This window comes from Eucalyptus grandis, chromosome 8 (assembly GCF_016545825.1).
Source record: "Eucalyptus grandis isolate ANBG69807.140 chromosome 8, ASM1654582v1, whole genome shotgun sequence".
NCBI classification, from domain to species: Eukaryota; Viridiplantae; Streptophyta; class Magnoliopsida; order Myrtales; family Myrtaceae; genus Eucalyptus; species Eucalyptus grandis.
In genome coordinates this window covers 29110761-29123497 of record NC_052619.1, presented here as the reverse complement: position 1 = coordinate 29123497, position 12737 = coordinate 29110761, and the positions used below count along the sequence as shown (strand labels likewise).

The following is a 12737-nucleotide window of genomic DNA, read 5'->3' as shown; positions in this document are numbered from 1 at the left end:
TGGCACGCTTGAGGTTCGGGGCGTGACACGGACGATCCTCAAATGGTGGCTGAATTAATAGATGAGGAACGCAAGGAATGGAAAGAATTGATGTTGAACCATATGTTTGAAAGGAAAATTGCAAATGAAATTCTAGCTATCCCTATCGCCTTGCAGAAAAAGTCAGATCAAATGATATGGATAGGCAACAAGAATAGGAAGTACACAGTAAAAAATGGTTATAACAGAGTCTATATCAAATCCTCAAAACAGGACACAAACAGAGCGTCATCTTCATACCAACCACCCCGAGTCCTATGGACAAAAATATGGAATCTCTCAATTCCCCCCATACTGAAAATTTTTCTATGGAGTATATGTCAGGATGCAGTGCCAACAAAAGAAAAACTCTACCAAAGAAACATCTTACCCGACCCGTTTTGCTCTTTCTGTTCAAAATACCCTGAAACAGTTGAGCATACATTCGTTTTCTGCAAAACAGTCCACAAATTATGGTCAAATCCAAGATTAAACCTCAGCCACATCACACAAAAGGTTACTAGAATGGATAAGTGGTTGGCGGAATTCTTTGAAAACAAAGCTAAACTCACCTACCGAAGAAATAGTTGCGGAGATACTTTGGCAAATCTGGAAAAACAGGAATAACCAAGTCTTTCGGGGTAGGAAATCCCAAATAGAGGCGATAATTGAAACATCCCTCGCATAAAACCGTACTTATCAGTGTGGGAACCCAAGCAAGAGAAAAGAGACAATAGGAATGGCGAACTTACTTGTGAAGTGGATAGCTCCGAAAGACCGAGATCTGAAGCTAAATGTGGACTGCTCGAGGGTGGAAGGAGACGCGCCCAGTTCGATTGCAGGTATGCTACGGGATTCCAATGGAATCATTGTCGATGGCTTCGCTACAGAAGTATACACCTCTTCATCTTTGCAAGCAGAAACCCTAGCTTTGCTCCATGGATTATACATGCTGAAATAGATAGAAGAGAAGCAAGTGGGGCAAGTACATGAACATAGAAGGCGTGTACTTTGCGAAAGTGATTGTCGCACTTTAGTTCAATCGATTCTAGGTTGGGAAGAGGCGCCATGGGCCATGAAGGACCAAGTAAAGGAATGTCAACTACATCTAGCCCAGCTGACAAATGCAAGTATTGCATACCGCTCGAGAGAAGCGAACTGCGCCGTGGACTGGGTTGCAAAGGTGTTTCAACGTAAAATACTCCCCTCAACATGGAAGCGAAATCCCCCCAATCCCCTCCGGACTATTTTGTGTTCTGAGTCCAACTTATCCTTTCATGTAAAGCCAGCGTTTAATGAATGAATGAAAGCAGTATTATCGACCAAAAAAAGAAAAAAAACGACCATCATCATAATCATTCGAGTCATATCATTCAAAAGACTTAATTTCTTGAAAGAGTTATCCATAGTCGAATCGAGTCATGATTTTGTTCCCTTGCATGCTCGTACAAGTTTTATTTAACATTTGGATATACCAATCTATTTGATTTTTGAGTTCATTAGTATTTATTCTTAGAATGGAGGAAATTACCAAAAAAAAAAACCTACACCTATTGCACTTGTGTCAATTCAATCTTAAACCATTCAATTTAGCAAATTTAATTCTAAACCTTTTGATAATTTAACAATTCGGTCTTAGATATTTCAATTGTTCCAATTTAATTCAAGACCTTATGACAATTTGTCAATTTAGTTTTAAACACTTTGAAAATTTTGCCAATCTAGTCTTCTCAACCAATATTAACCTTGAATTGTCAACATTGTGTTATAGTTAATGCCAACCATCATACATGGCATAGTCAATGCCGATGTGAATAATTTTTATATTTTATATTTTTTTATCTTTGTATAACTTTTTAATTTTTTTTCTACTTGTTTTATTTTCTTCCTTTTTTTCGAACCTTGGGCTGACAACGGTGTCTCTCATCCAAGTGAGGCCCGCCTTGCCTAAGGTTAGCAAGGGCACGAAGACCTTTGCCTGAGGTCAACAAGGGTCACAATGCCCTCGCCTAGACGAGGTGAGAGTCTCTTGCCATTGCGTGTTGCTAGCCTAAGGTTTAATGAACATTAAACATTTTTATATATTTTAGAAATTAAATTAAATATGTATCAAAAGTCTAGAGACTAAGAAATCATATTTAACAAATTAAAAGTTCATAAATCATATTGCACAATGCTTAAGTTCAAAAATCATTTTGTGTCATTTTCGCTTTATGTAATGATGCTCTAAATGAAGTCTAATTTGCATGTGAGGGTTGTAATACGTACTCAAATGCGTACGAGGATTATCAACCACAATCCTATACGACAGAGGGATCGAAATCTCAACCCGCGCACAATGTAAGGATACCGCAGCTATAAAGTACATGCTAAACACCTCATAAAAGTTGCCACATCGATTTTTACAATTGTAATGGCTATGGAAAAGCTGCACAAATAGGCTCGTGGTCTAATCCGAGTGGTTCATTAGCATTGGGTTCTCTTAAACTTTGTTCATTTTATAAAAAATGAGTGATTTGAAAGAAATATTCTTAAAAATAATTATTTGTGCCACCCAAATAATTAGTCAATGAAAAAAATTTCATTATCGACAACAATTTATGTATAAATATTTTCATGAACATGAACATAATTTTCATTGTTCATTTTTATGAGTGATACAAATTATCATTTTTAAGAAATCGTTATTCAAACCATTGAATCTTCGTGAAATAAAGGAAGCCTTAGATGTCATTTGGGTAAAAAACTACTAAACATTGGTTCCTAAGATTCTTAATTTGAATGCAGGAACAATTTTTGGAGTTGTGATCATGGCTTAGGCTCCATTTGTTTTACGAAGAATGAACAATTTAAAAAAAAATCTTAAAATGACTACTTTTATAGCTTGAAATAATTAGCTAATGAATAATACATTCATTATCAATAACAATGTATATTTAAATATTTTTATGGATGATTAATAACTTTTCGATCATTCATTTGTATAAGTAAACAAACGATCATATTTAGAAAAATATTTTTCAAATTATTCATTTTCTGTGAAACAAATGCATCCTAAAGTAAGCAATTTGTTGTATCTCGAGCTAATCTGGATTTTGAAGATTGACTTGTCGCCCTTTATGAAGCTTGAGTTATAGCTCAGAGTTATTTCAGACATAAGCCTTTTGGTTGCACGCACATACTCTTCTTCTTTTTTTGGGTCGAAACGCACGTTTACTCTTAATGAGTCAAATTTGACTTTTTTTTGTGGTTTTGGGCTGTATGTCATGTATATCATATACATCTTAATAATAAATGGAAAATCCATTTATGTTTTGTTTTACCGATGGATTTTGTTTGTAACTCCATTTAGATCGCGAAAAATAAATGATTTGAAAAATATTTTTCTAAAAATGGTAACATAATTACTTGAAATAATTAGTTGATAAAAATATTCATTATCAACATATGTTTATTTCTAAATATTTTCCATTTATTTATTTTTGTAAATGATATAAAAATTATTTTAGGAAAATATTTTCCAAATCATTTATTTTCTAGCAAAATATACCTGTGGCATATTTCTTTTTTCTAATGACAAAGAAACATCGATAGATACATAATTGATGAATTAAATGTTTGGGTGGTGTCGGATGACCCACTAAAATAATGAGTGTACCATCTTTATGCACCTTGCTAAGTTCACGATCGAATAAGATGGTAGTAATAACTTAAATAGGAGTTGGAGTTATACAATTCCATCGTGTTACACATAGATTTGATTTTTCGAACATCACTAACCGTGTACAACCACACCAAAGTAGCTATTCAAGCATGCCTGGATCCCTTCAAAATCACGTCCTCCACGTCTATCATAATCGATACAATCGATTAAAATCAACAAGGCAAAAGGTATCTTCGGTGATCCATCATAAATCATGACATGCCACTAGTGCTATGAACCCCGTCTTGCTCAGAATAAGTTATTAACCAATCGAAATGTAATAAGTGCATAAAATTTATGGGTGTGCTCTTTTTGTGCCTAATCAGATTGTCATGTTCAAATTCAACGTAGACGAGGCGCTTTACGTGCATTCGTATAGAACCTAATGTTTGGATATGTCATCCCGAAAATATATATATATAAAAAAAAAAAAAAAAAAAAGAGCAGTGAAACTTGTAAACAACCCAAGTTTAATCTATCTGGTTGTGTTAAAAATCAAAATATACCCTTTTCTCTTTCTAAGATTTCAAAATATAAGATTTGATTAAATTAGGGATAACGACACAAATGATTCTTGACGTTTAGCCTAATGTGTAATGTGATATATAAGCTTTCAATTTATTCAATGTGGTCCCTATACATTTTATATATATTCAATTTAGTCCTTGAACTTTTAATTTATTCAATATGGTAGTTTAGAGATTAAATTAAACATGCACCAAAAGTCTAGGGACTACATCGAACAATTTAAAGTTCAATGATCACATTGGACATTGAGTTAAAGTATAAGGATCATTTGTATTATTTTTTCATTAATTTATTTTTTCCCACTAGAGCATATTTTGGTGAGTATGGATCTCAAAACGAGCATCACACAAATGGAGGCCTAACAAAAGACATATAATTGGACAAGGTGTTAAATTAAAGGGAAAATCAAATCATAAATCCTAAATTACATGGACGAAACATAATTATGTCTTCAACTTTAAATTGATACAATCAAGTCCAAAACCTGTAATACAAAAATAAAATCGAGTTATTAAACTTTTGTTTGGTGCGATCAAATTTTAAACATTTAAGGAAGTCCGAAAAAACTAAATTTCATTTTCTCTTAAGCAAATTTTGGATACTATTCACCGAAAAGACTTGGTAATTTAGCCCGTTCGTTTCGCTGAAAATAACTTCCGAAAATATTTTCCTGAATTTCCGGTGTTCGGTGGACGGAAAATCCATGGTCAAGGAAAATATTTTCCGGTCAACGGAAAATTCCTTCTTTACTTTGAGGAAAATGTTTTCCTCTTTTGAAAAGAGGAAAACATTTTCCTCAACTCTCACGCTTGCCCTCGCGCGAGTTTTTCCTTCTCATTTTTGCACTCTCGCTTAGGGTTTCTGATCTCCTCCTCTTCCTTCGATGCCGACGATGGGCAAAGCATCCTCATTCTCCGACCTCCCCGGCCGCTCCTGCCCGCTTGCTCCGGCCGCGGCGCCGCCGCCACCGCCGCGGCGCTCCGCTTCCCGGTGGTTCGAAGCCGCTCGGGAGCTCGCGGCTAAGATGAGGTCGTGGCTAAGATGATCTCGCGGTTCGAAGCATCCCTCATTCTCCGCCCTCCCCGGCCGCTCCTGCCCGCTTGCTCCGGCCGCGGCGCCGCCGCCGCCGCCGCGGCGCTCCGCTTCCCCGGTGGTTCGAAGCCGCTCGGGAGCTCGCGGCTAAGATGAGGTCGCGGCTAAGATGATCTCACGGTTCGAAGCCGCTCGGGAGCTCGCGGATCTAGCGGCGGAGCTCGCGGCTCGCCGGATCTGGCGGCGGAGCTCGCGGCTCGCCGATCCAGGCGAGCTCGAGCTCTGTCGCCAGATCCGGCGAGCTCGGGTGAGATCGGCCGAGCCTCGAGCTCGCCGGATCTGGCCACCGGGTCTTGGTCGGCCGCTGGGCAGCCGGCCATCGTCAGGCAGGAAGGAGGTGGCGGCGGTGGAAGGAGGAGGAAGGAGGAGGAAGGAGGCGACGGTAGAGGAAGCAGAGGAAGGAGGAAGAAGGAGGAGGAGGAAGGAGGAAAGAGGAAGGAAAAGAAAAAATAAAAATTTCGATTTTAAAAATATATATAATTAAAAATCATTTTAATAAAATATAAAATAAATAAAATATTTTTTTTGGTCATTTAAAAATATTAAAATTCAATTTTGATAAATTTTCCCAATGAGCTAACGAACGGTGGAAAATATTTTCCATTAAAATTTTAGACTTTTACGAACACCTAAAAATAGAGTCATTTTCCTGAAAATGACTTCCAGAAAATATTTTCTGGAAACATAATATTTTCCGCGAAACGAACGGAGCCTTAATTCAAAGATTCGGGATTTGTTGCACGAATCAAAAGTTAGGAATCAATTGTCACCTTTTACATGAACTATAGAATTCAATGCATTGCTTTCCTCCCTTAAATCAATAACTTAGGTACGAATTTGACATTCTTGAAAGTTCAAATAGATTACTCGCCAGACTTGGAAAACGAAATTTTCCCAAAAAATATTAGTGGACGCGATGTTTCTTTATCCGATGCTAACTTCAGCCGGTGGGAAAACCATTATCACGGCTCCATGTAAAAGTCCTTATGCTAATACATGATACTTCATATTTTCAGGCAATAATGGCTTCGGTTAAAACCTACTAATCACTAGGATAACGGCATACCAGCCGATTGCCTGTCATACATCCACTGTAGTTTAAGCACTGATACTACTTATAAAGCAATGTGATCCACTGTTGCACATGATGTTTTCATTTGCTGCCTTGATTACAAGAGAATTGTGTCCATTATTCTATAATTCTTACTATGGGTTAGCATAATGCGTTTCAAAATGTTTAATCAAAACCAAACCGAACACTTTAACCGGTTTGGTTCTCTTTACAAGAGGCAATTTTCAAAAATAAAATGATTCGTGATTTGCACCACGTTGTAATTTGGTTTGATCTCAAAAAAGTTTAGAATCAAACTCGAAACTGTATTTTACATATATGACGTGTATGTTGGGATTATTGATTTTACAATCATTTTTTATTAATTTTTAGGTTACATCACGAAGAACATTATACTTTATTGTTCAATTTTGACTTTTGTAGTTCAATTTGGATCAAGAAGCTAAGATCGACATGTGTTTCTCTTGTGGCGATATTGGAAAACTTTTTAGTAAAATGCAATCTATTGGATCATGATTTGATTCGGTTTGAAACCAGTTTTTAGTTTGGTTCAGTTCCAATGAGCAAAATAAGAGTTTTTGTCCAACTATACTTGTACTGTTTGATTTAGTTTGGGCTTTAAATCGTGTTGAACAATACCATGCTCACCCCTAATTTTCATTGTACTCAATTAAATTGTCACTAAATCAGTTGATCCTTCCGCCTTTCGCTTCTTGTACTCTTAAGCCATTTTGTTCAACAATTGTTGTGTCATCCACCATCGCCGCCACCAACAAAGTCAATGCCATCACCTCCACGTCGAGTTGCTACCACAAGCATCGTGCCGTCCCTCACAAATAATCTTCATGTTCATGACCACTCTCTCTCTCTCTCTCTCTCTCTCTCTCTCTCTCTCACATAGGAAATAAAGATCATCCGCATTTATAAATAGTTCAGCATTGTGCATTTTCCTCAAGTATAGTTGGATTACATGAGATGCATAAAACAATTAAAGATACAGCATATGGGTCTTTGGATATGTCACAACTTCTGCAAATAAATTGGTAGAAGCAACAGCGTTGCAACATCCTACTTCTTGAATGGGGTTCAGCAATTTGAGATATAAATATTTAATATTAGGAAATAATTTAAAACCTCCAAAGATGGCACCATTATCGTCATCCCCTCCTATGTGCAAGTGCTATGGCCTTTCCCGCAAGAAGAGATTTTTAAGGATCGACTTAGTAGAAATCGATACTTTCCTTCAAAATGATAAGAGGGAATCCAAACCTTGATATATTAACATATCTAGCTACAATCATCTTCACTCGAAATCTTAGAATTGATGAGTTACCAACCAATCCAAAGAGGGAGAAATATTAAAAAAAGTCATAAATTTTTTGTATTTGTGCCAATTTATGACTAAATTACCAATTTAGTCATAAATTTTTTTTTTTTGCCGATTTATTCTTAAATCTTTTTATTTTGTACCGATTTAATCATTTTCGACCAATTTTAATCGGATTTTGTTACTTAGGTGTCAGCCGGCTAACGCGACCCGATTATATTGTGGACACACCTTAATGGGATTGGCAATATAGCCAAACTATTATTGTGGACGAAATTAAGGCAGACTAATCCTTGGGCGAGGTGTTGAAAGTCCTGACCCCTTTAGCCACCACGATCGGCGGCATGGATTGATACTGGCGGGAATAGACTTTAGACTAAAGACCTGATGAAAACGCCATTCGTTTTGACATTTGCCGTCTCGTTTTCGGTCACGTTCCACCTCAGTCCTCCATGGCCAGAATCCAAGGACCCCCCCTAACTCCCTCATAGTGATCATACACCCGATTCTCGCTGACCAATACGGATCCACACCAGCCGCACTACTCCTGTCGAAACTGGGACCATCCCAATCCCATCCCATCCCATCCCATCTCTCGTCGTCTGATTGCTGATCACGGATCGATGTTTCGGTTTTGCGTATGAATGACAACTTCCCTTTTTTCGGTCAGATAAAAAAGACCCTCTCTCTCACTCTCGAAATCGCTGGTGGGTTTTGCAGATCTAACACGTCTCCAACGCCCACACGAACGAAAAGGAGCTCTCTCTCTCTTCATTTCATGCATCTTTCTCTTACCAGAAGCAGAAGCTGATATAAGAACAAGACACCAAACGCTCCCCATCCCACCGCTCCCACCTTCTCACCACCTGTCGTCGTTCTCTTTCTTCTTCTTCTTTTCCATTGAGGAGATAATTTCCTCGTACACCCATCGCCATCTCTCGCTCCCTCTCCTTCTCATTCGTTCCAGTTTCGTTTCCCTACTTCCACTTTTCCTTGTCCAACGCTCCTCTTTCCCTTTTGAAAAAACCTCTCTTTCTTCCGTTTTCTCCGTCGTCATCGGATAAAACAAGAACCCTCCCGATCAGCTTCAGAGCTAATAAAATCCACGAACTCTTCTCAACCCCTTATCATTAGGAAACTCCCCCCAAAGAAATTCTCTTGAATTTCGCAAGATATCGTTTCAAGATATATTGTTTTTCTCTCTCTCTCTTTTGAGAAAGAAGGAGAGAAAAGAAACGGTTCGGTTCGAATGGGGAACTGCCAAGCAGCAGAGGTGGCGGCGGTGGCCATCCACCACCCGGCGGGGACCAAGGTGGAGAGGATATACTGGTCCGTGAGCGCCCACGACATCATGTCGGCGAACCCGGGGCACTACGTCGCGCAGGTGATCGCCGCCTCCTCTCAGACGGTGGCGGCGAAGGACGAGAGCGGCGGCACGCCGGCGAGGCAGCTCAGGCTCCTGCGGCCTGACGACACTCTGCACATCGGGCAGGTCTATCGGCTCGTTAGCTTCGAAGGTAATATTGCCGAGCTTCATCGCGCCGTCTCGGATTATCTTGGCTTTAATGTTTTTCCTTCTTGGTTTTTGAGGAGTTTGGTTTTCTCCTTTTTTGCTTGGTGGAAGATGTGATGAAGGAGTTCGCGGCAAAGAAGTGCGTGAAGCTGGGGAAGCTGCTGGAAAGATCAGGAGGGGACGGAGTCGAGTCGAAGAAGAAAGAGTCGAGGACGAGTCGGGGGCCGAGTTCGAAGCATGACTCGGTGACTGCTGACGACCGCATGTCCACCAAGGTATTTTTCTCAAGCTCAGCTCCAGTGCGCATAACATGCATTTGGTAAATTTCTATGTGGACTGGATACTTCTCTTCTGTCAATCTTGTTTGCGAAAATTACTCGCTAAAATCACTTTACAAAAAATAAAATTAAAATCTCGTTATATAAAAATACCGATATAAATCATTAAATATTATCATATTCATCCATGAACTACTTAATAAGTGAATCGAGATGAATCTTAAGGCACTAAACTAAGAAAACAAGCAATAAGTAGGTGTGTTTGTTTGGTAAAAAATAAATGATTTGGAAAATGTTTTCTTAAAAACATTCATTTATATTAATTAAAATAATTAGTCGAAGGAAAATATTTTCATCATCAATTACAATTTATGTCCGAACATTTTTGTGAACGAATAATCATTTTGTTCATTTTTATAAGTAATATAAATTATTATTTTTGAAAAAATATTTTTCAAATCACTTATTTTACATATAACAAAAGAAGCTGTAGTGACACGCAAATTTCCAACCACACTTATGATGGATCTTAATTTTCTAAACTTAATAGCGATTAGAAACCCTGATAAAATAAACTCTAGTTAGTGGGTTACGCATAAATGATGACGTGGAAATGTGATCATGACGAAAAGTATTTGTTTGATGTTTGTAACGTAAACAGAAAGTAGAAATAGTGAATTTCTGTCCACATTGGATACCCGAAAATCAGGGAATACAAGCTTTGGTTCCTTTTTATTCCTCATGTTCGGACCCCACCTAATAAATCCTATCTTTCCTTTGACATTCTTAATTTCTTTCTTTAATAATTCATCCATTACATATCATTTCGTACTTTGTCTTTATATGGCACGGTTCCCTATTATCATCGTGAATTTTGTGGATCCTATGATTCATAATATTCTTCAAAATGACAGTAGTCTTACCTAAATTAATAGCAAATTTCTTTTCATGCCGCTACTAAATTCCCTAATCGTGACCTTCCTTCAGGGTACGTAATTGCCCTCGCCAATAGTAATTTTTTTTTGGAAAATATGACTTTTCTTTAGAGAGCATAATATTCCTTTGTTGGTGGTAATTTCTGTGGATCTTATACTCTTAACATATACGAGAAAAGCAATAGTTAATAGCACATCTTTGTTAATGCCATTGTTACTAAGATACTAAGCCATCGTCACCTTCCTCGACACACGCTAAGGTTTTGCAGCTTATGTGTTGGTAATTATACCTATTTCTTAATCGAATATAAGTTTGACCACCTCACGTCAGTGGCTTTCTTTTAACATTCATAATCTATATTAAAAACCGATTTTCCAAAGCAGATCTAACAGACCACACTTTTCCCTTTGCATCCCACGATCCAAATTGAATGCGCAATCCAAATAGACTAACGTGAACAACACCATACGATATTGCTTTTTTCTCTTGACTAAAATATCTAATCTTCACGTGCGTCCTCAGTAATCCTTTAATTAATTAGTAAATCACTTAACAAGTCATACTTCGTTTTGCAATTTTTTTTTTTTTTTGTGGGTCCGGTTTGTCTTCCTTGACTTTTTCTTTTTTTCTTCTGATGGTCCATAAAGTAAACCTAACCCCATCTTTCTTTCGGCCACGTTGACCCTTATTTCATTTCCTTACGCATGAACCCACATGATTGGAATAATTAATCTTAAGGTTCGATTCATCTTCCACCATACCCGTGACATGCTCCATAATGGATGGGAACCAACTTTGTTAAGAAATAAAATATATTTCGAGACGCACTTTCACACAATAATTAGAAGAAACATGTTAATGTATAATTTTATAATTGTGTCAGAGATAAAGGTCTCAATTTCACTTTCTTCAAAGTTGCAATATCTATTTTGCTCACATACATCCAATTGGCAAGCTTAGAGTGTTTGTTACCAAATTAGCTTTTGAGTGAGGGCGGGTGATAAGATGTGAAATATATTTCGCACTACTCTTTGACACTTTGAGCCATTAGAATGAACGATTTTCAACTAAAATTTTCAATTTATGTTCGAGGCCAATTTCATGGAGAATATCAGAAATATAAAATTAACTTGACATGATCACGGTTCTTCTGTTTGCATGATCTTTGTCCTTACATGAGATCTTTCAAGCTGTGACCCTTCTCTACTTTTAGACAAGTTGTTCAAACGCCCTTTGTACTTTGGCGTTTTTATCCAGTGACGTGTCCTTTTTTACATGATAGAATCGACCCTCGGACTTTTACAAATATTCACTTAGAACTGATCAAAGTGGGTCCTTGAGGAAATTGCTTATGCACGTGGCTATTTTCACCAAAGTAAAAAATGCATAACTCACTGGGATTAGAAAGACACCAAAATACAATGATGTTTATGCAATTTATCCTAATTTTATCCCGTTTGACATAGCTTAATCAAGCCTTCAATTTGTCTATTTCCTCTTTTTTTGGTTCAAATTTTTAATTTGCAGGAGGAGGAGGAGGAGGTTGATGAAATGGGAAGCAGCAGTAGCGGCAGCCTGAGAGGACTAACGGGTGGTAGGCAGTGGAAGCCAGCCTTACAAAGCATTTCAGAGATTGGATCTTGAACGATACTCTCTCTCTCTCTCTCTCTCTCTCTCTCCGTGTCCAATAAATACAAAGTGCCACCAAAAGTTGTCCGTACTTTTGTTCACTTTTTCACCATCTCCGATGTCGTAACTAGCACTTTCTTTGTTAATCGAACTAGTGACTGTTCTTTTCCCCACACCTTTGAGTTCTAGTGCGTTTTAGGAGCGATGCTTGATTGTCAACGTTTGGTGTTATATAGATACATTAGATTAGGATGTGTCGCTTACTTTTTCTCTTCTGAAACGTGGGGATGATAGTGATGGTTGATGCTACTTCAATGACGATTCCTAATTAATCTCCGGTTGTTGACCTCGATAGCAATAATCTCTATAAATTCCTACCTTTCATTAATCAATCAATCAGTTAATTTCGTGTTTACCAAGATCTCCATTTAAAGAAAGACATCAAAACTACTTTTGATGACATAATTCAAATGCGTGATCAATGAGGAAAGCCTTTCATATACATGTGAAGTTGTCACCTCACTCGTTAATTCATTCTATATCCAGATTGGAGGTAAATTTGAGAACTTAAGACTAAGTAACAGTGAGATTCTTATTTGCGGATAAAGAGTTAGCATAGCATATGTCTAGTGGTAATCTTA

The 12737-nt window shown here is 37.7% G+C and overlaps 1 protein-coding gene across 1 annotated transcript; it reads left to right on the top strand.

The window, feature by feature from the left end:
• The first annotated feature begins 8451 nt into the window (after positions 1-8451).
• Positions 8452-12442, top strand: LOC104414029. The gene is made up of 3 exons (XM_010025019.3): positions 8452-9257; positions 9365-9528; positions 11995-12442. Exons 1-3 carry the CDS (start codon positions 8990-8992, stop codon positions 12109-12111), a joined length of 549 nt encoding a protein of 182 aa, XP_010023321.2. The 5' UTR covers positions 8452-8989; the 3' UTR covers positions 12112-12442.
• The last annotated feature ends 295 nt before the right edge of the window (positions 12443-12737 follow it).